Source organism: Carcharhinus amblyrhynchos, chromosome 1 (genome assembly GCF_965287045.1).
Source record: "Carcharhinus amblyrhynchos chromosome 1, sCarAmb.v2.hapA, whole genome shotgun sequence".
Classification (NCBI taxonomy): domain Eukaryota; kingdom Metazoa; phylum Chordata; class Chondrichthyes; order Carcharhiniformes; family Carcharhinidae; genus Carcharhinus; species Carcharhinus amblyrhynchos.
Window position 1 is genome coordinate 109,606,716 of NC_137324.1, and position 22,052 is coordinate 109,628,767.

At 42.4% G+C, this 22,052-nt stretch overlaps 1 protein-coding gene across 1 annotated transcript in view; it reads left to right on the plus strand.

The window, feature by feature from the left end:
• Nucleotides 1-22,052, plus strand: part of LOC145361568 (transmembrane protein 144-like) — a 56,368-nt gene that overhangs the window by 15,900 nt on the left and 18,416 nt on the right. Inside the window, exons 5-9 of the mRNA XM_080217795.1 lie at nucleotides 1,303-1,383; nucleotides 3,478-3,574; nucleotides 4,870-4,952; nucleotides 11,097-11,215; nucleotides 12,984-13,103. Coding sequence (XP_080073921.1) covers nucleotides 1,303-1,383; nucleotides 3,478-3,574; nucleotides 4,870-4,952; nucleotides 11,097-11,215; nucleotides 12,984-13,103 — 500 coding nt within the window. The remainder of the gene's footprint in view (nucleotides 1-1,302; nucleotides 1,384-3,477; nucleotides 3,575-4,869; nucleotides 4,953-11,096; nucleotides 11,216-12,983; nucleotides 13,104-22,052) is intronic.

Here is a 22,052-nt window from a genome sequence, read left to right on the forward strand (position 1 = left end):
ACCGCCGTTCATGCCATGCTCCCGCTCTGAAGCCAAATCTCCATTCACTGCAGCGGGATGGGAAAAGCCCCTGGCATGAATGGTCTGAAAATTCCAGCCGTTAAGTATCTGTTTTTTCTCCCTGCAAATGCTGCTAGACCTGCTGTGTTTTTCAGCAAACTCTGTTCTTATTTCAGATTCCAGCACTCGTAGTATTTTGCTTATTTAAAAATAGCTTTGACTGCGGGCAAATAATTAGGAATTGGTTAGGCTTCATGTGAGGCTCAAGTTTAGAAAAAGTTTACTTTTCTAAAAGAGCAAGAGGCATGAGAATGTATGTTAAATAGAAATTAAGACAAGATGCTACTGTGAGGAAGAACTGGGCAGCTACTTGTTCTGGGAAAGCATTGGTGACAGTCTAGGATAGGTACTGAAAATGATCTGGCTGCACCAGTCCAAATGCAGTGGAACAGAATTCCCATCATTGCGGATGTAGATCTAGTTCTGCGTCATGGATATTTGGAGGCAGCAACTAGAGTTTTTAAAAGTGCTCCAACAACTCATAAACAGGAGGGATACAGTGAGATTAAAAAGATCACTTTCACAGGTGGAGAAGAGAAGAATCAAAATGAAGCTCCCACCCATTTTTTGATCTCTAAACTATAACTGTGGCTAACAGTAGTGAACTCCAATCTATCTTTTAACCTTCAGAAAGAAAACTGTCCATAAAACCCCAATGATTCCCAGAGTAAATCTCCAAAATATTTGTGTACCAGGTTTCTGCTGCTCAAAGCTGGTTTGATTCTCTCCAGATAACATTTCATCCTTGCCCAAGCAGCACAGCAGCATTTAACAGGAAAATATAATTGGCCCATTAGCTTATTTTTAAACTATCCACCCTCCCATTGAAGCAGAAGACCACTTTAAAGAGTTTTCTCTTCAGCCCATGAAGGGTGCAGAGAGGCCTTGGTGGAGCTTCAGTCTTTTCTAGGGTGGATAAGGTTGTGAGTTGCTAGAATGTTCTTGAAAACTCTAGTTGTTGCCTCCAAGGATGATATAACGATAGGAAGATGATAAAATTCCAACATTCTTTTGGTTAATACCATCGTGAAGGTTAATTTAGATATTTAAATATTCAATATTATTAATACTTAGGCAGAAACAGATTGAATTGTTTTTAAAAGTTTGCTTTTACATTAAACTGTTTGTTGCTTTTCTTTAACTAGATATATTATTATCTCTGTTATATTGTGATTCAGTGATTTACAAAAGAGGATATCGACTGTTTAATGCGATCAGATGTCTAAAATGGTCTTTCTTCAGGTTTGGCTGGTTTGGATTGGATGTACAAAAAGTTCCAAGTCCCATCCTAAACTACATTGGAACAGCATTGGCAGCTTTAAGGTAATGACTCGCAGGTACAGAGATATACAGAGCTGTATTGGCATTAAGAAGATATTTGCTCCACACATTGTGTGCACAGAGGTTGGAATGTATTTTAAACAAAATGACTTGTAACCAAAGTGGCGATTGTAATTTAGTAACTATGTTAAATAGTATAAAGAATGTGTTTTAAATTTAAGATGCCTTTCTTGCTTTGAAGGTTCAATTCGAAAGTACTTCAATTATGGTGGCATAGTGGCACAGTTAACACTGCTGCCTCACAACACCAAAGCCAAGTTTCATCCAGCTTTGTCTGACTGGCTGTGTGGAGTTTGCATATTCTCCCATGTCAGCATGGGCTTCCTCCCACAGTCCAACGATATGCAAGTTATGTGGATTTCCCATGTTAAATTGCTCCTTAGTGTCCCATGATGTGTAGATTAGGAGAATTAGCAGGGTAAATACATGAGGTTATGGGGATCAGGTGGGGGTAGGAGAGTCAGTATTGGTACAAACTTGATAGGCCAAATGGTTGCCTTCTGCACAGCAGGGATCCTATTTGCTCTTGGGTTCTTTTGCCGATTCCTTATGCCCATAGTTACTAACGTTTGTCACTGGAAACAATGGATCTTTGTTTGCTCTTATCAAAACCATTTGTAGTTTTGACCACCTTTAACAAATCTTCTTTGTACAAAGACACAGCCCCAGATTCCCCAGTTTCTGCAAATAACTAGATGAACGAGAGGTCCCTTTCCTCTCTGTTGTTGTTTGTATTGTCTGTACTTGGAGTGCTAGTGTGTTTGTATGTTTCTATTCATTTAAAATAAGCTTTCCAATGGTTTCCAGTGGTTTGGGGCATGGCATGGAGAGGAGGGGGGAGGGGAGGTGGGGGTGAAGGAAAGTTGGGCAGTTGGAGGTTATATATTTCCTGCTTGCACTTACTTTGTTTTTGGTACAGGAAAGGCTCACATTCATATATCACCTTTTATGACATCTGAAAAATGTGCTTTACAGCCAAAGAACTATTTAGGAATTCATTTGCTCTGCTAACGTAGGAAAAATATAAAGAAAGTAAAATTTAAATAATTCCAGTCCAAGGGATTTCCTATCCAAATATCATTAAAGTTAAGAAAATACACTATCAAATTTAGCAAAATGTTACTTATAATAGAAACAGACTGGCATTCACTTAGTGCCTTTATCATGTCAGAGATAGATTTCAAAGTAGCTCCTAGCCAATAGATTTACTATGATCTGTTGGTAGGCAAATCAGATTGTAAATCAATTTATATGTATGGAGACTGTTAATATTAAGAGTGACATATATCAGAGTAAGTCCTATCTTGGAATCAACAATATCTGTTTGCTACATTCCGTAAAGGACATAGGTCTGGATTTTGCAGTTAGCGGTAAGCATCCTGCCCTAGCCATTCATCATACATCCACCTGTTCACAGACCCTCCAGGGTGTATTGCACTAAAACCCACTGTGATTAGAAATCCACTTTGGTACAACATCAATCAGTGATGGATTGGGATAGTGTGACAGAGCGGTCCAGCATCTCATCAACCAACTGAAGTGCAGTATGTAAGAATCTGAATCAGGAAGTGTAAGTTTGACTAGTTAATGCAGAATCAAATTATGCATAGAAAGTGAAATAGAGGGAAGGAAAGAAAGATGGGCAGGCAAGAGAATGAGATGAAAGATATATAAATAAATAATAATTGAGATTTGAAGGAATGAGAATCCACAACTGTAAACATTAATTTTCAGGGCCAGGGAAATTGTTTGGCTGTGACTTATTGCACCATAAAAAAATTCACCTACACTGGCATGGAGCAGCCTTAACTTTTTCTGTATGTTTATTGGGTTAGTACCACAATTTCAGGCCTTTCTATTTATTTTGTAACTGGTGTAGCAAAGTTTACACAGCAGCAAGACAACTTGGACAGTAGCTTCTTGTTAGCGTGTAGCTAGCACAAATCACTATCAGTTTTAATCTTTAATAACTGTGAGCAGTGTTAACCTCACCATAATTCTTACTGCAAAATCCAGGCCAAAGTCTTTGCAGCAGCAAAGCCAGAAGTTTCAACCATGTATTCTAACTCATTTCAGTGCTGGAATTCTTATTTTTGTGAAAACTGAGAGTAAAGAACCGATGCCAGAAGAAAAATCCCCCTTAATACAGGAAAAGGAAATGGAAGCCTTACAGGTTTGACAAATGGACAAAAATATGCCTTAGCAGCTTGTTACCTGATTTTTTTGAGTGTAAAGCAAAGAACTTGTCAAATAAACAGCCCCTGAATTTCTTCAGGAAGCATTACAGGCAGATATAACAGGGTAATGCTCTGCTGGTGCCCTCCAGCGCTGATCCCAAATCACTAAGTGGGCCAGACACTTGAGGAACAGCACCTCACCTTTCAGTTAGGCACTTTACAACCTTTTGGACCAACTTCAGACTGCAAACTCTGTCCCCCCTTTATTTCCATGTTTCAGCTTTTCTTGTATTTTCACTTTCAGATAGTAGCACACATGCATAGTCACATCGTTAGCTTTTTTTGTTTCTTTTCCTGCCCCGTCACTATCCTTTTGACCCTGAAACTTTTCTGTCATTCAATCCCTCTTGACGCCTACCGTGTCACAGACCATTCTTTGTCTTCGTCACTCCCACCCCTTGCTTAAAACCAATTTTATTTCCAACATTTCCCAGTTCTGACAAAAGATCATCACCTGAAATATTAATTCTCTTTCTCCCTCTACAGATGCTGCCTGATCTGCTGAGTATTTTCTATACTTGCCATTTTTCTTTGAGATTTCCAGCATCTGCAGTATTCTGCTTTTTGACCTGACATTAGAGCACTCTGGGGTAAACCATCTCCATTACCAATGACAACTATTAGGCTGCCATCCAGTTAATTGAATCATTCAAAGTGTCTCATAACAGGAGAAGGTCATATTTTGAGGAACATTTGGAGATCACTTGGGGATTTGTACAGGCCAATTTACACTAACTTATGTGTCATAACTGGAATTACCAATCCTACGCCCAGGACTTGCCTGTATCAAAGATTGATTTACTGAGTACTGCTCTGATAATCCGGGAGAAGCATTTATCATTGGTAGTTGCGCATTTCCCTTGCTCATTGATGAAACAATGGTGCTGTGACCGAAAGTGGACTTCAGTTCTAAAATAACCTGACATGTAAAAGCTGGATATGCTCACATCCTCAAGCTGTTATTAGACAGAGCATGTATGTCTATTTAATGGGCTTATCTATTATTTACAGCTACAGTCTGATGCAATACAATAATTAATTGTAAAACGGAATGTAATGCTGGATTATTCTGGAGATTGGAGTTGGTTTTCAGCCATTGTATGATTTTATTTTGGCCTGGGAAAAGTGGTTTTTGCATAGTTGTGGTCTTGTATTCAGTTTTATGTGAATATAGTATTAAAGGAAAGGTGAAAGGAAATTGGGAATATGTTAATCCTCTTCTTTTTGGCAGCTGTCGTCATTAGAGGAGACTTCTACAAAACACGGAGATGCTTGCTGGACTGATAAACTCAATCCACTACAAAAGAAATTAGTGTAAGTGAAATAAATCTACAACATTATGTCATGGTCAGAATGTATGCATTCTCCTATTGCTCCATATTTAGTTTGTTTTGAATGGAAAGGTTGTCTTTTCTTGTCCGTGGGAGTATGTATTCCAATTAAATAATAGAGCAGCAAGCTTTCTTGGGTTTTAAAATAAAGAAAGTTATTTATTCTAACATATTTACTGCTAATCATCACACACTTGCTCACCTCCATATATACACACAGGCACAAAGATTGGAGACAGATAGATATAATGCACTTCTACAGATTATGACTAATTCAGTTCCTAATCAATAATTTACAGTCTTCCATGTAGCAGGCCCATGTTTTCTTGAATAGATTCACTGACTTAAAAGTTGGAGTGAGTGGTTTGTAAAGAAAGGGTTCATAACAGGTTGAGATGTTTCTTTTCATCAAATATTGAGGAGATTTGTTCTCAGGTTAATTTTGAAACTTGAACAGATGGCGTACTTTGGCTGCTTGATGATGCGAAGCTAATTTCAGAGTCTGTTTCTCCGAAAGGTTAACAATAAATGGTTTGCTGATCTGCTGGGTCCTGCAGTAACAGGGGTGCCAGTCCCAAAACCAGTTTTAACCAGATGACTGCCAGGCTAACAATTCTGAGACCTACCCAATCTGATTTGGATGGGGGAGGCCATTGTGACACAATGGAAAGTTGATAGTGGCCATTCCGTTTTGATCTTCCCTTTTGTTCAGTATGAAAAAATGGAGATAGACATTCTGTACATTCTATAGATTTTAGGTGCTGGACCATCCTTAAACAACAAAATATGTAAATTCTATAGATATTTGTAAGATCCCTCATCTATATCCATAATTAATTAGGCATTCAGTAGAGCCTTGATTTATTTTATTTAAAGTGTATTTATTTATTAGAGTCACAAGTACACATACATTAACTCTGCAATGAAGTTAATGTGAAAATCCCCTAGTCCCCTACTGTCTGTAGACCAAATGCCAAAAGTCACATAATTTGTGTGAGCCATCTTAATAGTTTAAAGTATCAGTTGAAAGTTCATAATATGACATACCTATACTGAGAACCATAGAGCCATTGAACACTACAGCACAGAAACAGGCCCTTTTGGCCCTTCTTGGCTGTCCCAAACTATTTTTCTGCCTAGTCCCACTGACCAGCACCTGGACCATATCTGTCCACATCCCTCTCATCCATGTACCTGTCCAAGTTTTTCTTAAATGTTAAAAGTGAATCCGCATTTATCACTTCATCTGGCAGCTCATTCCACACTCCCACCACTCTCTGTGTGAAGAACCACCCCGCCCCCCCCCCCCCCCCCCCCACAATATTCCCTTTAAACATTTCCCCCTTCACCCTTAACCTATGTCCTCTACTTCTTTTCTCCCCTAGACTCAGTGGAAAAAGCCTGCTTGCATTCACTCTATCTATACCTATCATAATTTTATACACCTCTATCAAATCTCCGCTCATTCTTCTATGCTCCAGGGAATAAAGTCCTAACCTGTTCAACCTTTCTCTGTAACTCAGTTTCTCAAGTCCCAGCGAGGTTATTGCAGAAGGTCGAGGGACATGGAGTTGGGGGTAGGGTGTTAGCATGGATAGAGGATTGGTTGTCAAATAGGAGGCAGAGAGTGGGGATCAACGGGTGCTATTCGGATTGGCGGATGGTGACTAGTGGAGTGCCCCAGGGGTTGGTGCTGGGGCCGCAGTTTTTTACCATTTATATAGATGATCTGGAGGAGGGAACCGATGTAGGGTGTCGAAATTTGCTGATGACACCAAGATTGGGGGAACGGCAAATTGTGCGGAGGGTGTGGAGAGTCTGCAGAAGGATCTAGATAGGCTGGGCGAATGGGCCAGGAAATGGCAAATGGAATTTAATGTTGGCAAGTGTGAGGTGGTCCACTTTGGTAGGAAGAATGGTAGGAAGGACTATTACTTACGGGGCGAAAAACTGCAGCAGGCAGCGGTGCAGAGGGACCTCGGGGTCCTTGTGCATGAGTCGCAAAAACCCAGCTTGCAGGTGCAGCAGGTGGTCAGGAAGGCAAATGGGATGCTGGCCTTCATAGCGAGGGGGATTGAATATAAAAGTAGGGAGGTCTTGCTGCAGCTGTATAGGGCATTGGTGAGGCCGCAGCTGGAGTACCGTGTGCAGTTTTGGGCGCCGCACCTGCGCAAGGATATTTTGGCCTTGGAGGGAGTGCAGAGGAGGTTTACCAGGCTGATACCGGAGTTGAGGGGGTTGAGCTATGAGGAGAGGCTGAATAAACTAGGCTTGTTAGAGTTTAGAAGAATGAGGGGAGATCTCATTGAGACGTATAAGATGATGAATGGGATGGATAGGATAGAGGTGGCGAGACTCTTCCCGCTCAAAAAAGACAGTAGGACTAGGGGGCACAGCCTCAAGATAAAAGGGGGGCGGTTTAGAACGGAGTTGAGGAGGAACTTCTTCACTCAAAGGGTGGTGAATCTCTGGAATTCTCTGCCCGTTGAAGTGGTGGAGGCTGCCTCGCTAAATATTTTTAAGACGCGGGTTGATGGGTTTTTGATAAGAGAGGGGATTAAGGGTTATGGGGAGAGGGCGGGAAAGTGGAACTGAGCAGCGACAGATCAGCCATGATCTTATTGAATGGCGGGGCAGGCTCGAAGGGCTGGATGGCCTACTCCTGCTCCTATTTCTTATGTTCTTATGTAACATCCTTGTAAACCTTCTCTGTACTCTTTCAACCTTATTAATGTCCTTCCTGTAATTATGTGACCAAAACTGCACGCAATACTCTAAATTCGGCCTCACCAATGTTTTATACAACCTCACCATAACATTCCAACTCTTACACTCAATACTTTGATTTATAAAGGCCAATATTCCAAAAGCACTCTTTACGACCCTATCTACCCGTGACGCCACTTTTAGGGAATTATGTATCTGTATTCCCAAATCCCCCTGTTCTACTACACTCTTCAGTGTCCTCCCATTTACCTTGTATGCTCTACCTTGGTTTGTCCTTCCAAAGTGCAATACCTCACACTTGTCTGCATTAAACTCCATCTGCTATTTTTCAGCCCATTTTTCTAGCTGGTCCAAATCCCTCTGCAAGCTTTGAAAACCTTCCTTACTGTCCACTACACCTCCAATCTTTATATCAACAGCAAATTTGCTGATCCAATTTACCGCATTATCATCCAGATCATTGATATAGTTGACAAACAACAATGGACCCAGCACTGATCCCTGTGCACACCACTAGTCACAGGCTTCCACTCAGAGAAGGAATCCTCCACTGCCACTCGTTGGCTTCTTCCATTGAGCCAATGTCTAATCCAATTTACTACCTCTCCATGTATACCTCACGACTGAAGCTTCCTAACTAATCTCCCATGCAGGACCTTGTCAAAGACCTTACTGAAGTCCATGTAGACAACATCCACTGCCTTCCCTTCATCCACTTTCCTGGTAATCTCCTCGAAAAACTCTAATAGACTGGTTAAACGTGACCAAAGTTATGTTGACTCTCCCTAATAAATCCCTGTCCATCCAAATATTTGTAGATCCTATCCCTTAGTATTCCTTCCAATAATTTACATACTACTGATGTTTAAGCTTACCAGTCTATAATTTCCCGGATTGCTTTTTGAGCATTTTTTAAACAACGGAATAACATGAGCTATCCTCCAATCATCTGGCACCTCACTTGGGGATACCGACATTTTAAATGTATCTGCCAGGGCCCCTGCAATTTCAACACTCGTCTCCTTCAAGGCCCAAAGGAATACCCTGTCTGGTCCTGGGGATTTATCTACTCTGGTTTGCCTCAAGACACGAAGCACCTCCTCCCCTTTAATCTGTATAGGTTCCATGACCTCCCTACGTGTTTGCCTTATTTCCATGGACTCCATGCCAATTTCCTTAGTAAATACAGATGTAAAAAACCCATTTAATATCTCCCCCATTTCTTTTGGTTCCACACAAAGCTGACCACTCTGATCTTCAAGAGGACCAATTTTATCCCTTACTATCCTTTTGCTCTTAATATACTTGTAGAAGATCTTAGGATTATCCTTCATCTTGACTGCCAAAGCAACTTATGTCTTCTTTCAGCCCTCCTGATTTCCTTCTTAAGTAGTTTCTTGCACTTTTTATACTCCTCAAGCATCTTGTTTGTTCCCTGTTGCCTATACATGTCATACATCTCTCTCTTTTTCTTTATCAGATGTGCAATATCCCTTGAGAACCAAGGTTCCTTATTCTTATTTACTTTGCTTTTAATCCTGACAGGAACATACAAACTCTTCATTCTCAAAACTTCTCCTTTGAAGGCTTCCCACTTACCAAGAGAAGAGCTAGAAAAGCTGGACTCCTTGGTTCAACAGGCAACAGCTCCTTTTGCAGGAGGTTGCAGACGTTTCAGATAGGCTGCCAAGCAAAACAAAGTCTTTTGCTTCCTACTCCAATTTGGAAAGTTACTGAGGGCCTCTACAGCCTGTTTGCTAGAAATAGTTTCCTAACACCAATCTCAAAATCTGGCAGCTTTGAAGAGGTCCTGCTTTTTGAGGCCCCCACTGACCCAGGTTTTCAAGCTTCCCAAGAATCCTGAAGGTTCTAAAGACCCTGAGGATCTGAGGCTCTTTAGATTTCCCATGTTCCTGTGGTTCTACATCCAGAAGTGACAGGACCCGTTGTGATTAGAAATATGTTTCTGAGGTAAAATAACAGCATTTTGACAGGACAGATGATGAGAGATTGTTTCTGTTGGCAGAAGAATTTAGAACTAATGGAATTCACCAATATGGGAATCAAAGAATCTCTACAGTGCAGATGAGGCCATTCAGCCCATTGAATCTGCACCAACTTCCTGACTCAGGCCCTCTTCCCTGCGGTAACCCATTTATCATGGCTAATCTACCTAATCTACACATCTTGGGGCACTAAGGGACAATTTAGCATGGCCAATCCACCTAAACTGCACACCTTTGGACTGTGAGAGGAAACCGGAGCACCTGGAGGAAACCCACAGGAAGAACATGCAAACTCCACACAGATAGTCACCCAAGGCCAGGATTGAACCTGAGTCCCTGGAGCTAACAACTGTGCCACTGTGCCGTGCTGCCGGGATAATGTGGGACGATATAGAAGATAAGGCAGGATTTTGTTGATTGTTGGTGATAGCTTGAATGGCCATTTGGCCTACTCCAGCTCCTATCTGTTTTGCTCTTAAGGGAAAGCAGTGTGAAAGAAGCATTGTACAAGATCAAAACACCTCTGACATTTTGATTCATTGTTGAACTTTTCCTTCTTATCTCCCCATGGGCTAACAGATTCTGAAATTCCACTATCTCCTGATGATACTGATCCAATGTAGAGCTGAACCATTCTTTCAATGGCAGCAGCAAAGAGGCTTCCCTTATACATGACACTGAATGTTTGGAAACTACTTCAAACACAGTACGAACAACAAAGGAATTTCAATTTCATTTATTTGTTGCTATTAAAGTAGAGCTGTTTTAGTTTCATTCATAGAGATAGCTCCTACCATCATTAGCAATAACAATTTGTATTGATATAGTATCTTTAAAGTAGTAAAATGTCCTCGACACTTCGCAACAGTGCAATCAAACAAAACCCGTTACAAAACTATATAAGGAGATATTGGGACAGATGGTCAGTGAGGTACAGGAGATTTTAAGAAGAGAGAGTAGTGGACTGGCAGAGGCAGTTCAGTGTGGAATTTCAGAACTTTGGGCCTGGACAATTGAAGGCACAATCACTACTACTGCTAAGTGTGCTAAAATCGGGGATGTACAGGAGGTCAGAATTAAAAGAGTGCAGGCATCTCAGAGGCTGCTACAGCATTCTCAAAAGACTGTGGACATTCAGTTAACTAGTTGAGAATGGTTTTGTTTGGTAGGGTTAACAATGGATATGGAGTAAAACAGGTAAATGCAGTTAAAGTACACATCAAGCTGTGACCTAACTGGATATTAGAGCAGGTCCAAAGAGACCTTCATTTATACTGGCATCAAATTCACAGACCCAAAATCAAAATTAAAAGAGGAGCTGATATAAAAGTGGTTGCCACTTTCACTATGCTTTCAGATACTTGCCTAATTGGTTGTCTTATACTATTTCCCAGTGGCTGCAGTCTTGCTATGTGTGCCGGTTTACTGTATGGCTCCAGCTTTGTACCAGTCCTCTACATTAAGAACCATGCTGAAAGACGTGATACCGAATTTTTTGGTGCAAGTCAGTTTGGTAAGAAATTATTTCAAGCAGATTAAAGAGAAGAAGGAACTGTATAATTTTATTTCCAGCTTGCCGTTCCAAACCATGATAGTATAATCGTTGCGTATTGAGTTATGTAACAAAGGCAATATTTTCAAAGTTTTTGCAAATCTGAGCACAGGAACATGTCAATGGTAATAACTATAAGGTTCAGATATATTAATATGGTGATCAGCCTCAGGTTTGTTGCTATGATAATATTCTTATACGAAGATGGTGGTGCTGTATGGCTGTCTCCCTCTACTGAAGAGATTATGCAATGGCATAGATTATTCCTCTCAGCCGTCACTGAGCCTGTTACGAGCCTAAACATTTGTCCATCTACTTTGCTGTGTGTGTGTGTGGATTAACAAAATCAGGTCTAACAACAGACTTTAAGTTGAAGAAGATGTGTCATCCCTACTGTTTTCTCTGGTCACATCATTGCATTGGTGGTTCAGTGGTAGAATTCTTGCCTGCCATGTGGGTGTTCGATTCCTGGCCAATGCAAAGCCCCTTCTTTTGGGCAGCATGGTGGCACAGTGGTTAGCATTGCAACCTCACTGTGCCAGGGACCTGGGTTCAATACCAGCCTTGGGTGACCGTCTGTGTGGAGTTTGCACATTCTCCCAATGTCTGTGCGGGATCCCTCCGCATGCTCCGGTTTCATCTCACAGTCCAAAGATGTGCGGGTTAGGTTGATTGGCCACGCTAAATTGACCCTCATGTCAGGGAATTAGCAGAGTAAATAAGTGGGGTTATGGCGATAGGGCCTGAGAGGGATTGTGCAGACTCGATGGGCAAATTACCTCTTTCTGCCCAGTAGGGATTCTGTGATCGGGGTAGACTGTTGTATACAGACTACAATGACTGTACACATATACCTACAGGTGAAGTGAAGAAAATCTCTAAGATTGTCAAGATACAATTCCGAACAATATAAAACTTATACATTCCAATCGGACTCAAGCTGCAACAAAATATCTGCTTTTGTTGTTTTATTATACTTCAGAAAGAACTAGGATTGAAATGGAGGCCTTTCTCTTTCACTAAGTTTCAACATGGTGGCACAGTGGTTAGCTCTGCTGTCGCACAGCGCCAGGGAACCAGGTTCAATTCGGATGATTGTTCAGAGCCTACACGTTCTTTCCGTGTTTCATGGGTTTCCTCTAGGTGCTCCGGTTCCCTCCCACACTGTGAAGATGTGCAGGTTATGTTCATTGGTCATACAAAATTGTCCCCAAGTGTCAGGAAGATTAGCAAGGTAAACACAGGGACAGGCCAGGGTGGGATTGTTGTTGATGCAGGCTTGAAGAGCCAATTGGCCTCCTTCTACACTATAGGGATTCCATATTAAAATAAAAGATAGGAGTCCAATTTTTAAAATATTATTGGTCTCTATGGTGATCGTAACAATATACTAAGATCCCTTTGCCTAAAACTGTTATTGTGTCCAAGAAATACTATTCTGAGCTGATGTTTAACTGCTTCCAATTTGCGTTCACAGACATTATTTAATCAAAGTGAACTAAAGCTAATTTAATAATATCACTTCAATCTATATTGTGTAAAATATCTTTTTGGTCAAAGAGTGAAAAACCTCAAAATATTGCCAGTTTTGAAAAAGTACAAAATATTTTAATAGGTTGTTGTGTGGAAATTGTGTTACAAAGCATTGCTTTTTTAAACCAATAAGACAACATAATCAATGTCATTATTTAGATACTTACATCCAACACTATTTTCTCTTCTACTTTAGACATGGACTATGTTTTTGCACACTGCAGTGGGATTATTTTAACCAGTACAATCTATTTTCTCATATACTGTGCATTGAAGAAAAACAAACCAAGTGTTTATTCAACAGCAATATTACCTGGTAAGGTGAACTGATGAACAGTCACACTGTCTGTATAGTGTTATTAGTAAAGTTGATATCTCAGCTATTTGGATAATTTCAACAAAGTAGTTTTAAAACAAAAGAACAAAGAACAACCCAGCACGGGAAACAGGCCCTTTGGCCCAACGAGCCCATGCCGCCATCTTAACAAAGCATTTTCCTACACCTACCTTGCCCCTTGTGTATGCTAATGGTACCCCCATTGGAAACCAGATACAGGGGAGAATAGTGTAGGGTCAATTTGGTACACCAATCAGCCTGAGAGCACATCTTTGGGGTGTGGGAGCAAATGGGAGCACCCGGAGGAAACCCACGCAACCACAGGGAGAATGCGCAAACTTCCACAGACACTGGCCCAAATCCATGTATCTGCACAGCTAGCAGTGATAGTCACTGAGCTGTAGTGGTGCCCCTCTTCTGGTCCAGGTTTAAGCACACAATACGACGCGAAGTACTAGGCCACTCTTGAAACATCCAAGAGCAGCCCATGCACGACCCACCGTGTGCACGCCCCTCGTTTGACAACAGGGTGGACTGACACCTGTGGATTAAAAGAGACAAAACATTAACATGTAGTATTACATTTCCAGTATCGTCCTGAGGTTCTGACCCTTTTTAAAACTGTCGCCTATAACCCTCCATCCCTGTGTCACTCATGTGCCTATCTAAGTAAACCTTAAACAAGTCCAGCGTACCTGCCTCCACCACCTTACTTGGTAGCGCATTCCATACCCCCACAACCCTCTGTATGAAAAACCTCCCTCTAGTATCCATATTATACTTCTCCCCCCTCACCCTTAGCTCGTGACCCCTTGTGATATTTGTCTCCAATCTAGGAAAAAGCCTGCCACTGTTGACGCTATCTATACCTTTCATTATTTTATACACCTCTATCAGATTCCCCCCTTAATCTCCGTCTTTCTAAGGAGAAAAGCCCCAGTTTACCCAATCTTTCCTCATATCCCAGTCCTTCCACACGAGGCAGCATCCTGGTAAACCTCCTCTGCACTCTCTCCAGGGTCTCCACGTCCTTCTGGTAGTAAGGTGACCAGAACTTGACGCAGTACTCCAAGTGCGGTCTAACCAACGTTCTGTACAACTGAAGCATTAGACGACAGCTCTTATACTCTATACCCCTTCCTATAAAGGCTAGCATTCCGTAAGCTTTCTTCACAACCTTCTCTACCTGTGTTGACACCTTCAGAGACTTGTGCACCTGCACTCCCAGGTCCCTCTGTATTTCTATACTCTTAATTGGTCTACCTTTTATCATGTAACTCCTCCCTGCATTATTCCTTCCAAAATGCATCACCTCGCATTTGTCAGGATTAAATGCCATCTGCCACCTATCTGCCTAGCGTACTAGCCTATCTATATCCTGCTGTGTCGCCTGACAATCTTCCTCACTATCCGCCAATCCTGCCATCTTGGTGTCATCTGCAAATTTGCTGATCACACCACGTACGCCCTCTTCCAAGTCGTTTATATATATTACGAAGATGAGGTCCCAGTACTGAGCCCTGTGGCACACCACTGCTGACAGACCTCCAGCTTGAAAAGGACGCTTCCACTACTACTCTCTGTCTCCTGTTGCCTAGCTAGTTTGCAATGCATCTAGATACCTGTCCTTGTATCCCATGTGCCTTAATCTTTTCTACCAGCCTACCATGAGGGACTTTGTCAAACGCCTTACTGAAATCCATGTAGATGACATCAACGGCTCGCCCATCGTCAACCGTTTTTGTCACCTCCTCAAAAAATTCTACCAGATTCGTAAGGGAAGACCTCCCCTGAACAAAGCCATGTTGCGTATCCCTAATCAGATCGCAACGCTCCAAATACTTACACATCCTATCCCTAACAATTTTCTCCAACAATTTTCCTACCACTGATGTCAAACTCACTGGTCTATAATTACCAGGGTTATCCCTACTGCCCTTTTTAAACAGCGGTACCACATTAGCTATCCTCCAGTCCTCTGGGACCTCACCTGTATCCAAAGAAGAGACAAAGATTTGCGTCAGAGGCTCAGCAATTTCATCTTTCACCTCCCTAAGCAGCCTGGGATAAATGCCATCAGGTCCCGGAGCTTTATCAGTTTTTATGCTACCTAAAAACCCTAACACTTCCTCCCTCGTAATGGATATCTCCTTCAACTGATCTACAGCTCCCTCCAAGACATTACAAGACACCAAAGTCACCCACTACAAGCCACCCTATTCTTTCTGCACCTATCTAAAATGTCTCTACAAATGCCTTCCTCCACTGCCCTTGGGCTGTTGGGTGGCCTATAGTACACCCCTAGCATCGTAATCTCTCCCTTCCTATTCCTCAACTCCACCCACAGTGACTCAATCCCTAACTCCTCCATATTATCCTCCCTCTGCACTGCTGTGATGTGCTCCTTTATTAACAGTGCCACCCCACCACCTCTCTTCAACCCTCCTCTGTCACACCTAAAACACTTATACCCAGGAACATTCAGCTGCCAGCCCTGCCCTTCCTTTAACCACGTCTCCGTCACTGCCACCACATCTAAATTCCTCACAAACATCAAGGCCCTAAGCTCATCCGTTTTACCCGTCACATTGAAACAGATGCAGTCCAACCCTCCAGGCCCACTCGGATCCTCATTTCCCCGGATAATTTTCCTTTCAACCAAACCTACCCTGTCACCCAACTCACTCCCGACCGCAGTGTCTAATGAGCTATCAGTCTCATCCCCACCCCCCTCCCTATTAGTTTAAACTCTGCCGAAACACTCCAGCTAACCTCCCAGCTAAGATATTTGTCCCCCTCCCATTCAAATGTTCCCCATCCCTCCTGTACAGGTGCCCTTCTCTCACAAATACTTCCCAGTGGTCTACAAAAGTAAAGTGGACTTTAGCAATGAGTGTCAAGGTTACCATACAATGCAGAAATAGTGTTGACCTTGGGCCAACCAATAGTAACTCCCAACTAATTACCTGAATATAGAGATTTGATTCTCTGTTTTTAATTTGCTGATCTAGGGATTTAACAACATACCACAATAATGCCCAGAATTAGCTGATGAGCAACTTTGAGTTCAGAAATAGTGATGACTTACTGCAGTCATAAAGGGCCTTGGTGAGACCGCACCTGGAGTACTGTGTGCAGTTTTGGTCACCTACCTAAGAATGGATGAATATACTTGCCACAGAGGGAATGCAGCAGAGTTTCATTAGGCTGAGAATGGGGTTAGTGGGACTGTCCTATGATAAAAGATTGGTTCGACTGGGCTGAATTCACTGGAACTTAGAAGGGTGAGAGGAGATCTGATTGAAAAGTATGACGTTCCAACAGGGTTGAACAGACTAGACGCAGGGAGGATGTTTCCCCTGGTTGGGGAATCTAGAACCAGGGAATCTTAGGTACCAGGTAGTCCATTTAGGATTGAGATGAGGAAAGATTTCTTCACTCAAAGGGCAGTGAACGTATTGAGTTCTGTACTACAGAAAGGAATGGGGGCCAAGCCACTGAATGTATTTAAGAAAGGACATAAGAACATAAGAAATAGGAGCAGGAGTAGGCCATCTAGCCCTTCGAGCCTGCCCCGCCATTCAATAAGATCATGGCTGATCTGAAGTGGATCAGTTCCACTTTCCTGCTTTCTCCCCATAGCCCTTAATTCCCTTGTCTGTCAAAAACCTATCTACCCGTGTCTTAAATATATTTAGCGAGGTAGCCTTCACCACTTCAACGGGCAGAGAATTCCAGAGATTCACCACCCTTTGAGTGAAGAAATTCCTCAACTCCATTATAAACTGTCCCCCCCTTATCTTGAGGCTGTGCGCTCTAGTCCTGTTGTCCTTTCTGAGCAGGAAGAATCTCTCTACCTCTACCCTATCCATCCCTTTCGTTATCTTATATGTCTCTATAAGATCCCCCCTCTTCCTTCTAAACTCCAACAAGTACAGACCTAGTCTATTTAGTCTCTCTTCATAGTCCGACCCCCTCATCTCCGGTATCAGCCTAGTGAACCTCCTCTGCACTCCCTCCGAGACCAAAATATCCTTGCGCAAGTGCGGCAACCAAAACTGCACACAGTACTCCAGCTGTGCCCTGTACAGTTGCAGCAAGACCTCCCTGCTTTTATATTCTATCCCCCTCGCTATAAAGACTAGCATCCCATTCGCCTTCTTGATCACCTGCTGCACCTGCAGACTAGATTTTTGCGACTCATGCACAAGGACCCCCAGGTCCCTCTGCACCGTAGCATGCTGCAGCTTTTCGCCCTTTAAATAGTAATCCCTCCTACTATTATTCCTGCCAAAGTGGATAACCTCACACTTGCTAACATTGTACTCCATCTGCCAGGTCCTTGCCCACTTGCTCAGCCTATCCAGATCCCTCTGCAGACTTTCCACACCCTCCGCACAATTTGCTTTTCCACTCATCTTTGTGTCATCAGCAAATTTCATCACCCTACACCCTGCCCCCTCCTCCAGATCATCTATATAAATGGTAAATAGCTGAGGCCCCAGCACCGATCCCTGGGGCACTCCACTAGTTACCAACCGCCAATCAGAATATCACCCATTGATACCAACTCTGTGCCTCCTATTAGACAACCAATCCTCTATCCATGCTAACACCTTACCCCCAACTCCATGCCCCCTAACTTTCTGAAGCAACCTTTTGTGCGGCACCTTATCAAATGCCTTTTGAAAATCGAGAAACACCACATCCACCGGTCCCCCTCTGTCTACCGCACTAGTCACATCCTCATAGAATTCCAATAAATTCGTCAAACACGAACACCCCTTAACGAATCCATGCTACGTCTGCTCTGTCAAACCATTCTTCTCAAGGTGCCTCGCTATTTCTTCTTTGATGACAGATTCAAGCATTTTTCCAACAAAAGACGTTAAACTAACTGGCCTATAATTCCCTGCCTTTTGCCTGCTACCTTTTTTAAACAGCAGCGTAGCATTAGCTGTTTTCCAATCTTCTGGCACTTCCCCGGAATCCAACGAAGTTTGGTAAATAATCACTAAGGCGTCTACTATCACCTCTGCCATTTCCTTCAGAACCCTGGGATGCATTCCATCCGGTCCTGGGGACTTGTCCACCATCAGTCCCGCTAGTTGATCAAGCACCACCTCTCTAGTGACAGTAATTGTATTCAGGCCCTCAACTCCTACTATCCTTCTATCTTTAATACCCAGCAAACTATTCGCGTTCTCCTCCGTGAAGACCGAGGCAAAAAACTTATTTAAGGCCTCAGCCATTTCCTCATCTCCCACTACTAAATCCCCCCTCTCATCCTCTAAGGGTCCAACATTCACTCTAGCCAGCCTCCTCCTCTTTATATATTTGTAAAAACTCTTACTGTCCTTTTTTATATTTAGTGCTAGTTTAGCTTCATAGCCTATCCTTCCTTTCTTTATCAACTTCTTAGTCAATCTTTGTTGATTTTTAAACCTCTCCCAATCTTCTACTTGCCCACTACTTTTAGCCACTCTGAACGCATCAGCTTTTAATTTAATACTCTCCTTTATCTCCTTCGATAACCAAGGCTCGTTATCCCTTCTCCTACATTCCTTCTTTACTATTGGAATATATTTCTGCTGAGCACCGAAAAAGATCTCCTTAAAGATCCTCCACTGTTCTTCAGCCGTCCTACCAACCAATCTGCGCGCCCAATTTACATTTGCCAATTTCTCTCTCATCCTATCGTACTCCCCTCTGTTCAAACAGAGGACACAGGTTCGGGATCCTACTTTCTCATCCTCCATCTGTATCAAAAACTCAACCATACTATGATTGCTTGTCCCAAGAGGATCCCTCACAATAAGATCCTAATTCTTCCTGCCTCGAAAGGAATAGATAACTTCTTAAGATTTTAATGGCATCAAGTAGTATGGGAACAAAAAAAGGGCTGAGTTCCAGGATCAACCATAATCATTGAATGGCTGCTTAGGCTTGATGGGCCAAATGGCCTCCTCTTGCTCTTAGTTTCTAGGTTTCTCGGTGAGGTTTGCCGATATTAAAGAATTTTTGATGAAGCATGAGTTTTCAATTGGTTTGTGCTCTACAGTTTGAAATAGCTAATGTTTTGGAGCTACGAGCAGAGATATAGAATACAACTTTGAAATGCCCTTACAAGACTGAAAATTGGAGAAATGTTTCTCCAAAGTGCGACGTTATGTATTGTAAACCAGGGCATCTCTGTGTAGTATGTCACATTATTATGTGGTGACATTATCAGAAGCATTTGAGAGATTTTTCCTCTGTTCCATCCTGGAATGCAAGCATGCAACACTTCTCCAATTAAAATCCACAAACTGGTTAAGTAATCCTCTGTATGGCAACCTTTTCATTCTTTTACCTTTGCTGTTAAACTGAGCTGACCACTTTAGTATACAACAGATGTCCATCAGACTATCAACAGAAATGTACCAATTGACTCCCTCAGAAAAGAAAAAAATAACTACTCATAGAAACATAGAAAAACTACAGCACAATACAGGCCTTTTGGCCCACAAAGTTGTTCTGAACAAGTCCCTACCTTAGAGATTACTAGGCTTACCTATAACCCTCTATCTTACTAAGTTCCACATACTTATCTAAAAGTCTCTTAAAAGACCCTATCGAATCCGCCTCCACCCTTGTTGCCAGCAGCCCATTCCACACACCCACCACTCTCAGTGAAAAACTTACCCCTGACATCTCCTCTGTATCTACTCCCCAGCACCCTAAACCTGTGTCCTCTTGTGGCAACCATTTCAGCCCTGGGAAAAAGCTCTGACTATCCACTCGATCAATACCTCTCAACATCTTATACACCTCTATCAGATCACCTCTCATCCTTCGTCTCTCCAAGGAGAAAAGGCCGAGCTCCCTCTACCTATCCTCATAAGGCATGCTCCCCAATCCAGGCAACATCCTTGTAAATCTCCTCTGCACCCTTTCAATGGCTTCCACATCCTTCCTCTAATGAGGCGATCAGAACTGAGCACAGTACTCCAAGTGGGGTCTGACCAGGGTCCTATAAAGCTGCAACATTATCTCTCGACTCCTAAACTCAATTCCTTGATTGATGAAGGCCAGTACACCATATGCCTTCTTAACCACAGCTTCAAACTGCACAGCTGCTTTGAGTGTCCTATGAACTTGGACCCAAGATCCTTCTGATCTTCCACACTGCCAAGAGTTTGACCATTAATATTATATTTTGCCACCCTATTTGACCTGCCAAAATGAACCACTTCACACTTATCTGGGTTGAACTCCATCTGCCACTTCTTCGCCCAGTCTTGCATCCTATCAATGTCTCGCTGCAACTTCTGACATCCCTCCACATTATCCACAACACCTCCAACCTTTGTGTCATCAGCAAACTTACCAACCCATCCCTCCACTTCCTCATCCAGGTCATTTATACAAATCATAAAGAGTAAGGGTCCCAGAACAGATCCCTGGGGCACTCCACTGGTGACCGACCTCCATGCAGAATATGACCCATCTATAATGACTCTTTTCCTTCTGTGGGCAAGCCAGTTCTGGATCCACAAAGCACTGACCCCTTGGATTCCATGCCCCCTCACTTTCTCAATAAGCCTTGCATGGGGCACCTTATCAAATGCCTTGCTGAAGTCCATATATACTACATCTACTGCTCTTTCTTCATCAATGTGTTTAGTCACATCCTCAAAAAATTCAATCAGGCTCGAAAGGCATGATCTGCCTTTGACAAAGCCATGCTGACTATTCTTAATCATATTATACCTCTCCAAATGTTCATAAATCTTGTCTCCCAGGATCTTCTCTATCAACTTACCACCCACTGAGGTTAGACTCACTGGTCTATAATTTCCAGGGCTTTCTCTACTCCCTTTCTCGAATAAAGGAACAACATCCGCAATCTCCAATCCTCTTGAATCTCTCCCGTCTCCATTGATGATGCAAAGATCATTGCCAGAGGCTCAGCAATCTCCTCCCTCGCCTCCCACAGTAGCCTGAGGTACATTCCATCCAGTCCCGGTGACTTATCTACCTTGATGCTTTTCAAAAGCTCTAACACATCCTCTTTCTTAATATCTCCATGCTCAAGCTTTTCAGTCTGCTGCAAGTCTGCACTATAACACCAAGGTCCTTTTCCACAGTGAATACTGAAGTAAAGTATTCATTAAGTACCTCTGCTATTTCTTCCGGTTCCATACAAACTTTCCCACTGTCACACTTGATAGGTCCTATTCTTTCACATCTTATCCTCTTGCTCTTCACATACTTGTAGAATGCCTTGGGGTTTTCCTTAATCCTGCCTACCAAGGCCTTCTTATGACCCCTTCTGGCTCTCCTAATTTCCTTCTTAAGATCTTTCCTATTAGCCATATACTCTTCCAGATCTCTATCACTGAACTCTGTGAACCTTTTGTAAGCTTTTCTTCTTGACTAGATTTATTACAGCCTTTGTACACCACGATTCCTGTAACACCATAACTTCCCTGTCTCATTAGAACGTTGCTATGCAGAACTCCAGATAAATATTCCCTGAAAATTTGCCACATTTCTTCTGTAGATTTCCCTGAGAAAACCTCTTTCCAATTTAAGCCTCATAATTCCCCTTACTCCAATTAAACATTTTTCTAACTTGTCTGATCCTATCTCTCTCCAATACTATTGTAAAGGAGATAGAATTATGATCACTATCTCCAAAATGCTCTCCCACTGAGAGATCTGACAGCTGACCAGGTTCATTTCCTAATACCAAATCAAGTACAGCCTCTCCTCTTGTAGGCTTATACACATACTGTGCCAAAAAACTCTCCTGAACACACCTAACAAACTCCTCCCCATCTAAACCTCTTACTCTGGGGAAATTCCAATCAATATTTGGGAAATTAAAATCTCCCATCATGACAACTCTGTTATTATTACACCTTGTATGAAGTCTCACAACAT